General features: G+C 39.0%; 1 protein-coding gene and 1 pseudogene across 2 annotated transcripts; one reads left to right on the forward strand and one right to left on the reverse strand.

Annotated features, from left to right (window-relative positions):
- Positions 1–1,858: 1,858 nt before the first annotated feature.
- MS4A2 (membrane spanning 4-domains A2) lies at positions 1,859–8,126 on the forward strand (the record flags this gene model as incomplete). The annotated part of the gene is made up of 7 exons (XM_079789501.1): positions 1,859–1,920; positions 3,194–3,314; positions 3,846–3,980; positions 5,725–5,781; positions 6,291–6,446; positions 6,822–6,920; positions 8,031–8,126. 7 exons carry the CDS (start codon positions 1,859–1,861, stop codon positions 8,124–8,126), a joined length of 726 nt encoding a protein of 241 aa, XP_079645627.1.
- Positions 8,127–11,892: 3,766 nt separating this feature from the next.
- LOC307109376 (AP-2 complex subunit beta-like) lies at positions 11,893–14,534 on the reverse strand (annotated as a pseudogene). Its single transcript has 3 exons — positions 13,743–14,534; positions 13,206–13,525; positions 11,893–12,578 (listed from the first exon to the last, which is right to left on the reverse strand). The product of its transcript is annotated as an AP-2 complex subunit beta-like (transcript).
- Positions 14,535–19,916: the final 5,382 nt, after the last annotated feature.

A 19,916-nucleotide genomic window follows, 5' to 3' on the forward strand; every position in this document is an offset into this window, starting at 1 on the left:
CCTCTGATGTATTATATCATTAATATCTCATTTGTCCGTTCTACTCTGCTGTGAGCTGGACAAGGAACGGGGACCACGGTACTCATCTCTGCATGCTCAGTGATAGCAGCAGTAGTTGACATGCTTCAATAAGTCCTTTTTGGATGAGTGTATAATTGAATGATGTTTATTTCTTAACTAGAGGCCTGGTGCATGAAAATTCATGCACTCGACGGCCGGGGGAGGTGTCCCTTAACCCAGCCTGCCCCTTACAGTCTGGGAGCTCTCAGGGGCAGGAGGTGACCTGGCAATCAGGGGAAGGTGATGCCCCCATCACACCTCTGCTGCTGCCACTGCTGGCAGCACAAGCCTCAGCCAGCCCTGGTTCCTATGCCTTGGGCTGGCCCTGGGCGGCTGGGCAGCTGCCATCCGAGGCTTGCCTGCACCTTGGTTGGCCCTGCTTGCCTGAGCCTCAGTCAGTGGGGGGTGTAGGAGGACCCGAGGCCCCCAGCGGGGCTGAGGGGACTCCGGCGGCAGGCGCACGGAGTGGCCGACCCTGCCCCCGCTGTGGGTGCCGGCATCTTGTGCTAGTGTGATGGTCAATTTGCATATTACCTCTTTATTTATTTAAAAAATTTCTTTATTGATTAAGTGATTACATACGTGTTCTCATCCCCCCTCTTTATAATATAGGATTATAATAACACATTGCTCAGGTACACCAATTCCTGAAGACACAGTGGGAAGATGGCACATGAGTTAATAAATTTTTGTTATGAAAGGCATGCTAATACATATATCTTCTAGTGTCCTCTGTTCATATAATTATCTTAGTTTCCTGGAGAATGTGGATTTTATCATACCTCAGAGAAACAATCCAGATGATTAGAGGTACAATTTGTAGTATCTTACAGTTTAATGAAGAGGCATTTAAGGTTATGTCTATAATTAAACTGAAATGAAAGTGTCCTAAGTCTGTGAATTTCACCTGTGTATTTGCTTTGTTATGGTCTAGCTAGTTATGCAATTAGAACAAACACATTGGTTTACTGGTAGCTCTAACCCTAATTGTGACATACTGCTCAGTTCAATGTTACTCAGACCTACTCATAGGATTTGCCATCAAGTCCATGCCCCTCAGTGTCTCTGCTATCCCATCCTGGTCATCACAAAAATCAAAGCAGCAGACCATTAATGTAATAATTTAGAGGACAATGGAGTCTTTAGTGTGAAATTGTCTTAGCTTTCACAGTCTGTCAGGAATGGTGCACAGCAGTTCAAACTCTGCCTGTTTAGTTTCTGAGACCATCTGTGGCAGAGCCAGATACATTGTGTCCAAAAGAGAGAAAGAGAGAGAAATATAATAAATATTGAAGTCGGAGATGAATCCAGAGATTCAGAGGCTAAGACATACTCCTACTTGTGAATCTAAGTATGATTTAAACAGGGATGATAGGCTTTTCAAAGGTACCATGGGAGAGCTTCCGCCATAGAAATGGCTGAACTGGGACACAAGTAGAGAAGGACAGCTCTCCCTGTTCTGTAGTTTTTTTTTCTTCTCACCTTCTCAATCATCATTAGATTGTTTCATTTTTAGGGTCTGTGAATCCTGCTGGTCTCAGGCAGAGTTATTTTACAGCAGTCTCAGTAGACTACTCAATTTTTCTCTTCAAAATAACAAGAGAAACCCTGTTGATCTTAATCAGCCAGTAAATTTATCTGCCTGACAAATGTCTTAACTATAAAGATAATCATCAATGTGATGAGCCAATCCGTTTTAACTGTCCACCCAGAGCACACCCTGAGAGGAAGCCCACCAAGGCTTGCCTGTCATTAACAATATTCTTCATCACTGGATAGCTCAATTAATTAAAAAAAAATGGACACGGAAAATAGAAGCAGAGCAGATCTTGCTCTCCCAAATCCACAAGGGCCCTCCAGGTAGGCACAGGTTATTATTTTTTTTCTGTTAAGTAAATCTAGGTTACCTACCTTCTGACCTATTTCTGTTTTTTCTTTTAATCTTTATTGTTGAAGGTATTACATAGTTCCTCCTTCCCTTCTCCCCCTCCTCCATTCACCTTTTCTAGCCTGTTCCTGTCCTCCCTCCCTCCTCCCCAGGTCCTCACCACCCCATTGTCTGTGTCCAAGGGTTATGCATATATGTATACAAGTTCATTGTTATATTTTTCTATGCTCAGTTATTTAGTGATCCAGACAGAGATAGTCACAATGGTGGGGAGATGTCAATTCATGGACTCAGTTTCGGACCTATCTGGTTTAATTAATATATTGCTATACCTTACCAGTAGTTCTCTCTGGTTGAAGGGAGGAAGGTTTTTACTCAGCTTGTGAACTGGGAATAACTTAAGTTTTCTAACAATAGAGGTTCACATTCTAGGTATGAGGTAGAGGAGTTTGTTCTATCAATATAGATTTCTAGCCTCTGTGTCTGATGTGTGCTAAAGGACAGATGCTTTTAAAAACGAAACGGCCCTGGGCTCCTTTCTGGGAAGTCTTTGTTAACCTTAAACTGTGGGATTCTGTCCCTCTGTTTAGAGGGGAAATGTCCTTGGAATGAAGGCCAATAGAGGTGGACAATTTAGGTTTCCTTTGAATACCAAACATGAACACATGTTAAGACTTTCCTTTGAACAGTTTTGGGAGAGGCTGAAAACAGAACTTTGAGAATCAATGTTCGATTGTGAAATGTTAGTTATATTCCAAATCTTTAGAAGGGAGAGTATTTCCAGTTAACCTCCCCTGAGGATGAAAACAGGATTAGAAATTCAACTAACCCTTCCAAGCCATTTCTTTGTGCACATGAAATTGGGTGTGCCAGTGACAAAATACAGTCACACACATTTCTATGTTAAAAGGACTGAGATATGCATAGGTAAACATGTTTGATTGCTTCTATTTTCACTCATCAGCACAGATTAATGGGAAAGAGCTTGGTTTAATTCTTGGATTAATAAAAAGACTTGGCACAGTTTTCGTTCCACTTTGTGTTCTCTAATCCCTGATTAGATAGCAATCTTGACCAGTTACTTGGACCCTTTGAACCTCAGGTTTTTATTCATTGCAATAAAAATTTTAATTGCAAGACTTTCGAAAAAGTAAACAATGAAAACTCTCCTTTTTGTGAGTTCAAAACTGAACATAGAAACTTAGAAAATTTTCTCATGACTAAATTTCTGTTTAAACTTCACAGTGTGCCTGAAATTGAACTTTCAGAAGCACCTTTCCGTGATAGCACCCTACTGGAGAAGGCTGCCCCATCACCACGCCAGACATGGCTGACATTTTTGAAGAGGGAGCTGGAATTCCTAGGCGTAAGTGAGCTTTTTCAACCTCAATTAAAATAAGGACTGGTTCTAGGAAAGAGCATTAGGTTGCATCAACAGTTTTCCCAGTAGGATTCATGAGGAGTAAAGAATCCAGTAGATGAGTTGACACCAACTGGGTCCTGTTGGGTAGAAAGAAGCATCTCCTCATGAATATTAGAATGAGAATGGCAAATAGGATTTGCCAACTCTGGCCAATTGCTGGTGGCTAATGTAATATCTTGCTCTGAAGGATTTATAATCTTTATCTTCTCTTATGGAAAGGACAGTTATTGATGTCCACCATGTCTAGCTAAGTAAAGGCGATGAGAATCATATTGGCCATTCCTGCATTAGGTAACACTTGTATCAATTCTTAGAGTGGTCAGAGGATACTGGAAGATAGCACATGTGGATCCTTTCTCAGGACTGCCTAAGACACCAAAGCACTTTCCCACACTTGGCCTTAATTGTAAGGAAATTGATACACTCTTCGGGAAATATCTTTTTATTCCATAAGAGTTATGCATTTTTCTACAGGTAACACAAATTCTGATTGGTTTCATATGTCTTTATTTTGGAACAATTGTCTACTCCGTGTTCAAGATTTCAGAATTTGAGACAGAATTTTTTTCATCATTTCAAACAGGCTACCCATTCTGGGGAGCAGTAATTGTGAGTATATTCTTACAATTTTCTCTGAAATAACACTGCACATAGCTTTTCTCTTACCCAGATCATATCTACCTAGTTATCTCTAGTATTCAGATTATATATAATAATACATTTAAATTATATATTTGTATATATATATATATTATAAAATATATTTGCAGTTTATAAAACTCTGTGGATTAAACATTTCAGGTTTAACACACTGTTATTACATGAGAAACCTGAGATTAATAAAAGTTAAACGAATTGTTCAAGGGAAATTTAGCCAATAAAAATAGAACCTAAATGTTGGGAATCCAATTCCAAAGAAATGTCCCTAACACTCTCATCAGTGAAGTTATTTTAATAAAGAAAGGAAAAGAGACTGCTTAGGTGAGGAGAACAGGTCAAAGGCATTTGATGAACTTCTCTCATGCCCTAGAAAAATTTTCAGGTGCTTTCTCATTGAATCTCTTTTAATAATTTTACTATTTAGAAACTAGATGACTGAATGAGATTACAAACATACCTAGCTTTATTGAGTTACAATTGACATACAATAAATTGCACATATATAAGGTGTGTAACTTGATAATTTTTCACACATGCACACATACATATGAAAACATTATCACATCAATATAATGAACATATCCATTACCTCCAAAAGTTTCCTTGTGTTCCTCCTTTCTTATATTCCCTGTCTTCCTGTTCTCAAGCACTCACTCACTCATCTGTTTTCTGTCACTATAGATTAGTTTGCATTTTCTAGAGTTTTATATAAATGAAATATTATACGGCATGTTCTCTCTACTGTCTGGCTTCCTTCACTCAGCATTAATTATTTTCATTTAATTCATGTCATTTTTTGTATCTACACCTCATTCACAGGATATATTTTAAGTCTATAAGATATCACATTGGGGGCGGGTCAGGGGAAGGGGAGAGATCAACCAAAGGACTTTGCATAACCAATGGACACAGACACAAGAGGGGTGAGGGCACGAGCGGAGGGGGGGTAATGGGGGGATAAGGACAGATATGTAATTCCTTAATCAAAAAAGAAAAAAAATCACATTGGTTTGGCACTCAGTTAAAGACTTAGGACTAGATCAGAACTCTCCTTGAACCTTGGCCATATTTTATTTGAAACTTCTCTCTACTATCTTTTCATTCCAAACACTTAGCTTATTAGTGTCTCAATGCATCAAACAATCTGAATCTTTGAGATTGTTTTGAACTTATGCTATTCATTAATATTTTCACCATGTACATTCTCATAATTACTAAATGTCTAGATGATATATGCCAGTCTCTAGAGATATATGTGCCACATATACATTTCTTGCTCAAATGAGCTGACAGTCTAACATAAAAGGTTCTTATACAAACAAATAGTTACAAAGGTATGGCATAATCATGGAGCAGGTGCTGCTGGACCTTGCTACTCCAAAGGTGACCCATGGCCTGTCAATCTTAGTATCAGTCAGGCAGCCTGCTGGAACAAAGGAAGAATCTCAAGCCCCTTCCAGGACCTATAAATAACAATCTGCATTTTAACAAAACCCTCACTTGATTCATGAGTACATTAACTTTGTGAAGCACTCCATAGGGAATAAGAATAAGAAAATAGTGAGCTCATGGAAAACCTGAAAGGTTAACTTTGTAGAATATCCACAGCTTGATCCTATATTTGGAGGAGGGGAGTGAAAGGGACATAGAGAAGGGCAGAGACTCACTGTGCTTCCTCTCTTCCTTTGGACAGTTTGTTATTTCAGGATTTTTGTCAATTATGTCTGAAAAGAAAAATGCAGCATATCTGGTGAGTTGCAATTCCTTGAGAAGGTAAGAAAAGTTGAATTTTAGGAGTCTAGAGGGAGACATGCCATCATCTCTTATGTTATGAGATAATGTGGATATGTGACTCCCCCTCCCAACACACACTCTATTTTGTTTTGGTTATAATCATTAAAATATCAGTTGTGTCATTTTAAACTACAAAGTGTAACTACTTTGCCACTTGTTTAGAAAATATCCTCGTATCACCCTCATCCTTGTAAGTATAGACATATGATCATATAAATGATTTGTTTCCAATTAAGGAGACTATTTGAGGAGAGACTCTGTGTGCCCATGTGGGTCTTCCTGAATGTGGTCCTAGCAAGAAAGTTATAAATCCTTATTAAACAAATACATTTTCAAGAGCTCCTTTTTTAATCTCTATTTTGTATACATGCAGAATTTACTGTATACATCCAACCCTGAAATGTTGATGGGTTAATTGAATGCACTGGCAGGTGCAGGAACGGGTCTAAGTGTTTTTATTATTAGGTGCAAGGAAGCCTGGGAGCAAATTTGGTCAGCGGCACAGCTGCAGGAACAGGAATCTTTATCCTGGTCACCAACCTAAAGGGCAGTTTGGCTTATATCGATGTTTGCCAGGAAGCTTCTGAGGACGACTTCTGTATAACGGCCTTTTTTTCCACAGTATGTATTTCTTGATCCTAATCTAAGTAAAGAAGTCCCCATTTCCTTTTTTCATGAACACAAACCTTTTTTGCAACCTCTATCACATAATGTGGTATTCTGAAGGTTCATGCATAGAGATGCTGATGACCTCTCCCCCTCGTCCCCAGCTCAATTCTGCAAGGTTGGTGTCATCTGCCTTGAGTAACCATCTCCTGGTTTGTGTGTGTGTGTGTGTGTGTGTGTGTGTGTGTGTGTGTGTGTGTATGTGTGTGTAATTCTATAGGGACTGATCATGTGGGTGCGATGAAAACAGGAGCTGCTATAAGGGAATGTACCTTGGGGACACCTAACTTGTGACCCACTCTGTCTTTTTTTTTGGTTATTTTTCAACAGGAGCTTGTGGCGATGATCCTGTTTCTTACCATTCTGGGGTTTGGGGCTGCTGTGTTACTCATAGTCTACAGAATTGGAGAACTATTCAAAGAAAATCAGGTAGGCAGAGGCCTGATACTAAATCCTGAATGACAGGCTAAAGAATTTGAGCTTATTCCCTAAAACATATGGCCTAAATTTCCTGGAACATTTCTTCCAAGAAAGTATTTCTTGGTCTAGCCGACATGGCTCAGTGGTTGAGTGTTGACCTATAAACCAGGAGGTCATGATTCAATTCCCAGTTAGGGTATATGCCCTGGTTGCATGCTTGATCCTCAGTGTGGGGCCTGCAGTGTGCAGGAGGCAGCCAATCAATGATTCTCTCTCATCATTGATGTTTCTCTCTCTCTCTCTCTCTCTCTCTCTCTCTCTCTCTCTGAAATCAATAAAATTATAAAAGAAAAAAAAGAAAGTATTTCTCCAATTTTCAGTGTTTTTGTTTCCAAATCTCATGTTTCAAATCACATTTCCCACTCCTAAGTAGCATAAATATCAGTATAGCTCTGTGACTGAGAGTTAGGAAAATTGAACCTTCATCATTTTAGAAAATTCAGATGCTTTGAAATGTATCAGGCATGAAATGAATGAGCAGGTAGCATGTGAAGGAACCACTCAGATACCTGGGCTTATTTTCTGTCCCAGAAGAGCTCCCTTATATTTGTTCCCCTTCTGTCTTTTTTCCTTGGCTTTCCCTTTACCACTTGCTCTGAAGCCTCAGTGTTTTTTCCTCCTTAATTTACAACTATCACCTGCATTTCCTCTTGTCTTACTCACCCATTGCACCTTGGATGTAAGAAAAAGAATTGCTAATTCTTGATGCATATACACTTACTCAGATCTTCCAGATGAAACATACTCTCTCCACTTGCCCATCTGTCCACTTGGCTGAAGCATTCAAGAGTGGCTGCCTTGTTTTGATCACTTTCCTCCAAAGACAATTAAGACAGTAGATATACCAAAGTTCAGACACACTCACCAACTTGTCATTGACCGACATAATTTATTTTGGGCCCATCAATCTGGCTTAGTTTGTTGGAGATGGAGGAAATAATTGTAATGGGAGAGTGTAATGGGAGAGAATATGAGATCCAGAAAGACAAAAAGAGATGATATACATCTCTTGAACAAGTCTTCTTGATGATTGATACTGAATATTTTTTTCCTCACCAGATTCCAGAAGATCGTCTCTATGAAGAATTAAACATATATTCACCAATTTACAGTGAATTGGAAGACAGAGGGGAGACATCTCCCACTGACTCATAAGAAGCACATTCAGAACATTCTCATCCATAGCAAAGGATATAGAAAACCAAGATCTTTGTTTAAGGGGATACTGGCAAAATTCCAGATCTCTCTATGATGCACCAATTTTACATTGTGATTTATTTTCCACATGGTAATATTCTGTTTCTGTACATCTAAGTATTCCTCTTGCCCAATTTGTCAATATGATTGATTCCTATTTTTCTTGTTTTCTTCACACCCATCTCTTCTGGGAAATCAACATGCAATAAGCATTTACTGTGTGCCTTTAACTGTGCAAATAGGAAAAACAAGAGGAAGGCTGGTCGAGAGTTGAGTAAAACTTGAACAGTTTTATGTAGTTTTCAACCCTTTTTAGAATTCACAGAAGTGATGGGCATGATTACACATCTCCCACTAGATTACAAGCACCATTCAGCAAACATATCCTAAGAACTAATTAAGTGTTTTAAGTTTTCCACACTTGACTCTTTTATATTGTGTATCCCAGTATTTCACCCATAGTGGGTGCTGAGTGTATATTTATGGAGTGGATGGGTGTAGATGCAGGGAAAATATCCCACCAGGCCAGGCCAGAGGTAGAGTAAATAAGGAGAAAGAAATGATTCTGAAGTGAATTTGGAGGCAATAAGGAGACCAAATTGGTAGATATTAAGCATAGACTTAGGAAGATAGTCAGAAATTTGAATAGAAATTCTGTAATCATGTGTTAAATATTTTGGTGGATTCATATCAGGTTAACAATGGATGCTTCCTGCTTATTTTGATCTTATTATATGGAGAAGCATATTATACTATGTTAGAAAGATCATTGAGCTTATGAAACGAAGGGAGTCTACATTGGAATCCCAGGCTGATTGCTTACTAGTTGAGTGAGTTGTGGCAAATAATTTACTCAATATGGGTTTCCTCATCTGTAAAATTAAGATTAGGCATAATTTACCTGCCAGCATTAAATGTCTGTTGTGGAAATACACACATGCACATATGTACTATATCTTTAAAATGTCCTAAAGTATATTATTATATAAATTACCTAATTTATATATACCTCTAAGCAATCTCCAAATCTTACTAATCTCCAATGATTTAAAACTTAAGTCTATTTTATCGTAACTTTAAAAGCCTTACTCTTTGGTCCCACTTCAACTTTCTCTTTAATATGGTTTGTGCTTGACTACTTCACATCAACACCCTGGCTTGAAATGTTATGCTCTCTCTTCTGTACTTACTTGAATTCTTCCTTTCTTTAATGCCTATCATAAATCCCACCTCATTCTTTAAGATTTTCTAGCCAAGATTGCTCCTCTCTAGAGATGATTACTTTTTCAAACAAACACACACACACACACACGCGCACACACACACACACACACACACACACACAACTTACACTATATATAACTTTCTAAATGCAAATATTTTACATTCATAATACATTTTTTTCTAAGATTCAAAGTCTCCTAAAGATCAGTATATTGTGTGAATCGTCAGTGCATTCATGGACAAAATACTCAATAATATTTGCAGATTGATGAGTGGGCAGTGGAGAGTTTAATGAAGTTAGTATCTGATGAGAGAATAGGACATATCTAAGGAAGAATTCAAAATGAAAGATGAGTAAATTAATGAAGATCTTAGCTAAAATGAAATAAGTGGGCATGGAGAGAAATGGTCATATCTAAAACATGGAGAGAAAAAACTAATCAGTCTTCTTATTAACAAGTTGAATAAAAGGATACATTTAGACAAGCAATTGGTTAAGAGTTTGATTCTAAGATCAAAGGAGAACACCTGGGAATGTTGAAAGAAATGACAGGAAGTCAGAAATATGCATTAATGGGAAGGAGTCCAGTTAGGCCTAAATTAAGCTTCATTTTAGATGGTCATTTTTAGGAGACCAAAAGAAATGCAACTAGAGAGGGTCTGACAGCACCCACTGCAGAGCACTGGTAAAAAGGAAACGTGGTGATGGAGATTACTGTCATTATAAGAGAGCTCATTATTTGATCAACACTCAAAGATAATTATTTTGAGATAAAAGCGAAGCCAAGTTAACCTTCATATTCCTATAACCAGGGGGAAAGTGGAAGGAAGAAAATATCTAGGGTGGAAGATATAAGAATTGTTCAGAAAAGTGCATTGTGAAATAGTAGATAGCGGATAGCCTAAAGTGGAGAGCAATTAGACAAAGAAGGAAAAGGGTAACTGATCAGAAATAGTATCTGCAAGTTTGACAAGAGAAAAGTCTGCAGAGATAAATCAACTCCAGGTAAGGCAGGGAGAGGGGGCAGAAAAAACACCAGTGGCGAATAAATGCAAAGTTGCAGAGAAATTCAGAACAGGGTATGGTGAAGAGGAAATGAATAAAACATTTGCAGAGGCATTTAAAGGGAATTGGGGTATATGTGGTGTGAGAAATAATAGAGTGGATTGTGAATACAAAGTAGTGAAGAAAAATTAGCAAAATAATGTTATTTCCATTGATGTTTTTATTAAGAGAAGGAAAAAGGAATTCAAATCTTTAGCCTAAGTAGAAGCATCCTATGGAGGTACTGAAAAATCAGTATGGGGGTATTAGTCACAATTCATTAATAAAATAAGTAATTACATTTTATGTGTTTAGGATACCAAAATTAAGAAGGGACAATTAGAAGTGAATTTCCCAGACTATGAAAGTGACCACATAACCACACAATGAGCGATTGACTTGGTATGATTAATTTTAGGACCTCAGGTTTTCTATTTCAATTTTCCCGAAGTAATTTTCCCCCCTCAAAATTTGACAGCAGAATGAAAATATACCCTTTCACTGTGTAGCTTGCTAAGCTGTTTCTTCATAGGTATTGGTCACATCACCTCCATGGCATATGTATTCATATCAAAATACTAAGCCTGGTCTACCAGGACCTCTTGAAATGGATCCAGTCTATCGTTACACTTGTATAAGATTTTACAATGCTCTTTCTCCCACTCGATTAATATTTTAACCACATTGTTGACTGTATATTTTCTATGTACACAACATATATTTTGTCTCAAGACCATTCTGATAGTTGTCCTGTCCCTTCCTGTCTTTTATCACAGCCCCACTTCAAGTACACACTGAGTATACAACTGCCATGTCCTCTACCCTTTCATTGTTCCAAATTATCTTTTTAAATATTTCAATGTAAAGGTCACCTTCTGTGTGAAGATTGTCTACTGCACACCTATTCATACAGCCTTGGTTTCTTGCTTCATGACCATCTTACCCCACAATGCAGTGTGTTGTCATTTATTATTTGTATACTTGTGATCTCCTTGATGTATCAATTAACAGTATTTCTATAATAAATTGGAATCATTTAACTTGATTTCTTGTCTCTCTGTGTATGTACTGTATATGAGGGTGAGGGGCTGATTAAGAATAATAGAACTGAAACATCAATTCAGTAATACCAAATACCAAGAACAGTCTGTAGAGTATTTATTTTTATCAATGCTTTATCAAATGGGACAATCTATTAATAAACTCATTTTGGAACAAAAGATCTCACCTGATCTTTCTGTTTCCATGTCCTGTGCTTGTGGGAATCAAAATTACTAAGTTTGTGTCTGGGGTAGCAACAGCAATCAGAGCACTTTGATATACCATCTAGCAAGACAACTGGGACAATAACATTTGTTCTGAACTGCCCTGATAAAAGCCAATTAAAGAACTGTCTCTGAAAATTATCTTAGAAGTAAAATTTCCCAAATAATTCCCATTCTATGAAGTATGGCTCTACCTACAAAAATCACCTGCATGGGTGCTCCCATGATATATTGGCAAATGTTTGCAATGGATTCTGTTACTTCCTTCCACAAAAGCATTGGAATGCTTGTGGTACACAGAGGCCAAAGAACCAATATGGCAGATGAGCTCATCCAGCAGAGTCAGCCCAGTAAGATCTGTCTCCTCAGGGACTAGTCGCTTCTCAGGCAAAACTACTTCTTTGGCTGTGACATGGTCCATTGAGAGAAACTGCCAATAAATACGGCCCCTATTTCGAAGGTCAGGATTATTAGAATCCTGTGTTGCCAAACTCAAGACCTGGTGTACCACCTCCTGTGTTTCTGACGGTTTTTTTAGAAACAGCTTCACTATGGCAGTGAGCAGAGTGAGCTGCCCCTGGGTGCTCTCATCATGGACACCTTCCAGGAAGCTCTCTAGCAACTTATCAACATTGTCAATTCCTCCAGCATATTCTCCCACAATCCAAATCATCTGGCTTGAGCATCTGGCTCATCCAGAGAATCTAAGTTCTCATACAGAGTGGCCATGATGCTTTAACACTTGTTGGAGTACTTGTGGAGATGTCCCTGATGACAACAGTCACCTCTTGGACCACATAATTTACTTTAGTCTGGATGAGATCAAGCAGTGTGCTTACATGACATTCTGTAGATTGCTCCACTTTGATGGTGAAACTGGACACTAAACGTGTCCAAAGCTGCCTGACACTACTGAGTCAAAAAGCAGAGACAAGGTTGAATCATCTACGAGTCTTTATTTCATATTGGTGGCAATATGGAGTGAGCAGCAGACCTCATGCCCTGGAAAAATCCTGCTCCCCCTTCTTCTGCCAGCTGGCTGACTATGTAGGGGTGAGGGAAAATAACTACGTGCAGCTGGGAATGTAACAAGGGAAGGGGAGTGTAGGATCTGCAGTCTGGCCTCCAGGAACTCAAAGTCTGATAACAAGGTGGCTAATCTTCTATGATGTTAAAAACAGCTTAGCCTGTTCCTGGAACCGGAGAATAGTTGGTGTTCCTGAGGCAAACTCCCAGATGGGGTCAGGGTCCAGGCACAGCGACCAAGTCAAAGCATCTCCTGTCTTTGGTCTGCTTTTAAAATATATTTCTTTTCTGAGTAATGGACCCATCCGGCTTCAAAGTTGCCTTATCTTTTACAGCCCTGTTTTTCTTCTTGCAATACATCCTCCAGTTTCCCAGGGTCTATAAGAAAACCTCTTACCTATAGTTAGTAAGGTGAATAATCACTAAACAACTGTGGTCCTATTCCTATTACATGTCCTTCCCGTATCAATGGTACACTGTCCAATGGCCCAACAATCAGCATCCACCTCTGTGACACATTCCTTCAGCTCTGCCAGAACCTGAGCAATATTGGCTTAGGATGCCAAATGGATCTGATGTCCAACTTCCCTAGTTTAACAAAGATGGAATCAGCCTTTACAAAGAAGACTGTGATTACCTGATTTAAGATTTCAGGCCTTTTCTGGACAATTAGGTTGATGTTTCTCAGGGCAACATACTACACCTCTGGCTTCCCAGACAGCAGAGTGACAGGTGACAGGGGAGGGCCAACTTCTTCAGCAGCATATTGTAGTAGTCAGATTCCTTGGGTAACAACTCTAAAAGTTTTTCTTTTTAAAATATATTTTATTGATTTTTTTACAGAGAGGAAGGGAGAGGGGTAGAGAGTTAGAAACATTGATCAGCTGCCTCCTGCACACCCCCTACTGGGGATGTGCCCACAACCAAGGTACATGCCCTTGACTGGAATTGAACCTGGGACCCTTCAGTCCGCAGGCTGATGCTCTATCTACTGAGCCAAACCGGTTAGGCAACAATCTAGAAGTTTCACTAGGACTCTTACTGCTGAAAGCACCACTGCTGTGTTGGATGAGATAGCTGGGGAGTTACTTATTCACAGATGCTCTGAGCCTCCTAATCATCTTTAGGGCTGTAATTGGGCAGGAAGTCCAGGATAAAAATCTGGCCCTATTCAATGCATACATTCAGGGATGTCAGCAGCTTATTAACGTTCTGTGGGTTCAGATCCAGTAAGTTGCTATTTAGGTGAGAGTCACTGATTTCAGATAACACTGCTACAGCATTAGCCACCACCATTGGATTTGAATCTGCTATGAGATCCCACAGAGAATTCAAAAATCACCAATCTTCCACCATTTGGGCATTGATATCATATAGTTTTGCCATGCAGACTGCTGCTGTTTTCCGAACATGGGGGTCTTCATCTTTCAAGCACTTGGGGAGGGTCTCAGGGAGATATTCTGTCATCTTGTCTACCTGGATGCACTCCATGGTACTGACTGCCAAGGCCAAAATCCGAGGATTGGGATAATCACAGTCCTTAGCAAAGCTGTTGACAGCCATGATGGCCATGTCTGGCTGATTGTTGGCATGGTTCATCCAGTAGAGATACACAAGCTTCTTTAGTTCCAGGTCCTCAGTCTGCACACACTTCGCTCTATCTGGAAAGAGAGAGCTAACATCCTCCCCCACAGTCATAGCAGCAATCACTTTCTTCCCAGGCCCCTTCCTCTTTTCATTACTGAGTTTAGCCTTTAATTCAAAGATTTCTCCTTTTTTATTGGTTGTGAAGTACTTGGAGTCCATCAGGGTGTTGGCTCTTTAATGTGCACTGGAGGCAGGGGCTGGGATCAGCATTTCTTTTAAAAAATGCTTTGGATGCACTCATTTAGATGCACTCATTCCACATGATCTTTAAATTAATGTCAAGTTCAACAATGGTTTTTTTTGGAAATATATATTAGAATAACTGACATCCAGAAATATGTCAGTACAGTCAAGTCTCTTTTTATATCTGTAATAAAAAATGCTCATCTTTCCTCATATAAGTTCTTCACACTTCAACTTAAGTGAATTACTGATTATTTTACCCATCTGGAGCTTGACTTCTTTATTTTCCCCAAAGAGCCCAACCCTTCCTCTCTGCCCCGATAGGCCCACTCAAGTGTCTTTCTGGTACCACTCCTGCTAGATCAAAAGAAAATGAAGACATGGTGGAAATTTTTTACAATAGCCATTAATTCTTTATGTCTTAGATAATGCTGAATATTCCATCTGATTTCTTAAAGTTGCATGTACACACGTGCACACACATGTGCATGCACACACACATGCGCGCATACACATGAGTGTACCAGTAGAACACTACACATAAATCAAAGAAGTTCCATTCATTTTTACAACTACCATGGATTTGTGTACTTTTTACAACTGCCCAGCAGATGGTAGCAAAGTGTCCTGAGGAAGGGTAGAGGGCATTGTAAAGATTAGTGGTTAAGCTGTCCATTTGGAGGTAATAGGACTTAAGTAGGCAAGAGACTTCTCAGTTTCATCTGAGACCCAAAGAGAATAGATAACACAAGGCCGGGGAGTGGGGGGTGGTGGAGGGGGGAGGAAAAGACAATGGGAGGAATCTGGGCCAGGAACAGGCCATTTATTTATTTATTTATTTATTTATTTATTTATTTATTTTTAGATATATTATATTGATTTTTTACAGACAGGAAGGGAGAGGGATAGAGAGTTAGAAACATTGATGAGAGAGAAACATCAATCAGCTGCCTCCTGCACACTCCCTACTGGGGATGTGTCCACAACCAAGGTACATGCCCTTGACCGGAATTGAACCTGGGACCTTTCAGTCCACAGGCTGACGCTCTATCCACTGAGCCAAACCAGTTAGGGCCAGGCCATTTTTAGATTGGAGAATTTTATTATCAATATTGTTTAGAATTGCTTTACACTTAGGTGATAAAGACAGATGGCAGTTTTGGTGTTGCTTTAAAATTTTCTACAGACAATGCTCCCCCTTGTTGCCTGCATCTGGAGGGACCACTCCTATCACCCTCTTCTTGATTTGCCTGGTAGATGACCATTGCTTCCAATTTACAAAATGAAATGCCATTTACCCAAGAACAAATTACAAAAGAACCCCAAATGGTTTTCTCAACCAGCCTTTGAAGAAAAGAAATTTAAAGATTTAGATGGGACTAAGAGAATTTTATTAGAAACGGAAGATTGCTTGAAAACATTGTTGGAGAATTTCATTATTATGCTAAGTGAAATAAGCCAATTGGAGAAAGACAAATATCACATGATCTCACTTATTTGACGAATCTAATGAACAAAGTGAATTGACCAAAAAAATAAGACCCGAAGCAGGGAGTCATGGAACAGACTGACATACTTCAATGTGGGGTTGGGGGGATGAGAAGAGATAAATCAAAGAACTTATATATTTATATGCATAGCCCATGGACACCAGCAATAGGGTGGTGAAGACCTGGGTGAGTGGGTAGGGGCTGGGAAAGGAGGGGCAGGGGGATGGGAGACATCTGTAATCAACAATAAAATAAATAAATAAAAAGAAAATTAACTTCTGTGTGAGAGTAGGAGGAAGGGGGCCTTTCCCCCTCTTCTTTAAGCTCAGAGAGACAGGATTCAATGGGACCATGTGGGGATCTTACTGTAAATAGATTCTCACAGTTTGGGGAAGACAGTAGATTTGAGTCTAACATACTGGGAGGAATCCAAAAAGGCTAAGACTGGGTGGGGGCTTTGGACACTGATGGCCAGTGTATTTATTTATTGCTGAGTAATCTATTACCACAACCTTAGAGGTTTAAAACAACACACCTTTATTATTTTAGTATCTATGGGTCAGCACTCTGGGCATGGCTTGATTGCATTGTTTGCTTCAGGATCACACAATGCTGAAATCAAAGTGTTGGCAGGGTTTTCGTGTCAACTGAGGCTTGACTAAGGAAAGAGTCACTTTCAAGCTTCCGCTGTTGTTATCATAATCCAATTCTTAGTAGTTGTAAGAATTGAATTATGATACAACAGGCCCCATTTTCTCACTGGTGTTTATTGGAGGTCTTTGTAAGCTGTTGGCTAGAGGCCACTCTCGATTCCTAAATGCTGTTCACAGTTCCTTGCCACATAGAGGCCCCTAAATAGCTGTGTGCTTCCTCAAAGCCAGCAAGAAAGAGAAATAGACAGATGCTACAACCTTCTACACTGCAACTATTTAACCACATACACATAGTCAAATATAGCCTGGCGCCTTTGCTTTATTCTACTGATTCAAAGCAAGCCACTGGTCTTGCCTATACCCAAGGGAGGCAATCACAAAAGACATGAGTTCTAGGAGGCAGGAATCCTGAGAGCCTGCCTAGAGTCTGTTTGCTACAACTATACAGGAAGAACAGGTGGTATTGGGATGGCCTGTCCTACATGTAAGCCATGTGAAAGAAACTACAGCTGGGTGGTCTTAGAGCTCGCTCCAAAAGGATATCAGGAAGAAACAAGGAGACCTTGAAGCTGGAGACTTTCTCAGGACACTCAGGGATGGGGCAAAGGAGGAACATGAGCAACCAGCTGAGTAAGTGCATTAGAATTTTGAGGGAATCACAGCCAGTGAATCCCATGATGCAACCACAGGACATCCAACCCCTGACATCAAGTTGGGAAAGTACCAATGAAGGAAGACATTTTCTGCTCCTCAGCTCTTCTCATTCCTACCCTTAGATCAGCAAGAATCAGAAATCTCTCTTAGCAAGCTAGCAAAGGACAGATAAAAAATAAAAGAGAGAGAACATTTTTTTCTTCTTCCCTTTTTAGACAGGTGTTCTGTCTAAAGCAGACCCAAAATGAGGAAAGGAAAATGTGTTCACTGTCATTGACAACTGAGTTTTGATTCTTGAGTAAGATTGTGCATTTTAGTTACTGAAGGGACTGGAGAACTCTTCACTTGCTGTCAGTAATTCATCTTAGATTTTAAATAAGAAGCTGAGGGGAACTAGGCACACTGAGAATGTTTGGAAAGGACAATTGTGGGGAAAGAGTAATGCTGTTTCCTTTGAACACTGTGAGGCACAAAGATTTTGAAAATCTGAATAGGAGAAAAGGGCTATATTAGTTTTGTGTTCTCCATGTTGCATATATTCATGCTTTAGGAATTGAACTATTAAATTCCTTGACACCATATGATTTCCTTAAAGAAGACTTTGTTATTAGCCAATGATACATCTGATAAGGGGTTAATATCCAACATTTAAAAAGTACTCATATAACTCAACAAAACAAACAAACAAATAGTCAAATTAAAAAATGGATGGAGGACCTGAATATAGACTTCTCCAAAGAGAACATACAGATGGACAATAGACTTATGAAAAGATGCTCAACATCACTAATCATCAGAGAAATGCAAATTAAAAACACAATGAGATATCAATTCATACCTGTTGGAATGGCTATTATCAGTAAATCAACTGATAACAAGTGCTGGCAAGTATGTGGAGAAAAGGGAACACTGTTGGTGGGAGTGCTGATTGGTGCAGCCACTATGGAAGACAGTATGAAAGTTCCTCAAAAAATTAAAACTGGAACTGCTTTACACCCCAGCAATTCCACTTCTGGGTATATATCCAAAGAAACCCAAAACACTAATTAGAAAAGATACATGCACCCCTATTTTCACTGCAGCATTTTTTAAATAACCAAGATATGCAAGCAATTTGCATTTCTCTAAGGAAATATCATAGAGCAAATTGACTAAGCACTTGCTGAGGGGGAAAGTGTGGGGTTTTCTAGCTGGTAAGAAGGAAGCTTTCTGCTGGTTGTGGAAATACTAGACTGAAAACTAGCACTCTGGGTGGGAAAAATGAATTGTTTAAAACAAGTCCTGTTGTTCAAAGTTTATAATCATTCTCCAGCTTCAGTGGATTAAATTAGTTGTAATGAGACACAAACTCAGCTTTGATTTATTTCCTAGAAACAATTATCTTTTGCGCTCAAAATTAATTGCTGGCCAAAATTATAGAAAAACATTGATGAACAATTTTTTTAAATGCCATTGAAATTTGATATAATATAGGGGCTGTGTGTGGAGGTTTAAAGATGAAATATAAAATTCTTCCAAATAATGTATTTTAATAATATCTGCAAAGTGATAGTAAAATGGTTCTATATCCACTCTCACTGTCTGATTTAAGAAAATACTTAGGAAGACATCTTATCAAGTCTTAAACATGCCATTTCATAATTTTTCAAATATTTGCAGCTAGATCTTTAAATGAGCTCATAACTAGTTACTTGAAGTATGCAAATAAATTATCATTCTTTTGACTATGGGAAGAGAAAAGGAAGCTGATGGTGAATCATCCAGCTTGCTATTTATTGTACAGCTCCCATGAGGATGAAAACCCAGCTCACCAAGAAATTATCTTGCAAATTCAACACTAATTGTAAACAGATAATTTACCTCTCTCTATCTGGCCTCTCTGTCTTTCACCAAAATGATGGTGAGTTTATTCAGCAATAGTACAGTGCACAGCTAAGATACTATATTTTCCAGTCTTCCTAGTGGATAGAAATGGCAGTGTGACATGGCTCTGGCCAATGAGTCGTAAGAGGAATTTTGCTGGGAGATTCTTGGGAATGTGTCCATTTCTTATTTAAGGTATCACTCCTCCTTTTCATATCTTTCTTCTTCCTATGGGAAGGTGAAAGGAAGCTGATGGTGAAACATCCAGCTTGCTATTGTACAGCTCCCAGGAGGATGAAAGCCCACTATGAATAGTTGAGCAGAAAGATAGAGGAGCTCAAAACACTGAGGATATCGTGAATCTTCTTCATTAGCTCTAGACAGCCTCCCCTGACATCTTGGATAACCTTACTTTCCTAAGCTTTGGTGTTCAGGAATCTGTGGCATAGAACTAAATGCAATCTCTGATTGATAGACTAACATAGGCATCTCTAGAAAGAATAAACATAGTTCATGCAAATGATAAAATAAACCTGAAGATATCCTAACAGAGCAAGGTTCAAAATGATCTTCACTAATAATTACCTTATATACCTTATATACCTCTTCTGACACTTGGGACATGCCATTATTTAATACTAGAGGCCCAGTGCACAGATTTGTGCACATTGAAAAAGAAAATTAATTAGAAGAAATAT

Source organism: Cnephaeus nilssonii (genome assembly GCF_951640355.1).
Source record: "Cnephaeus nilssonii genome assembly, chromosome: 13".
In the NCBI taxonomy this organism is placed as follows: Eukaryota; Metazoa; Chordata; class Mammalia; order Chiroptera; family Vespertilionidae; genus Cnephaeus; species Cnephaeus nilssonii.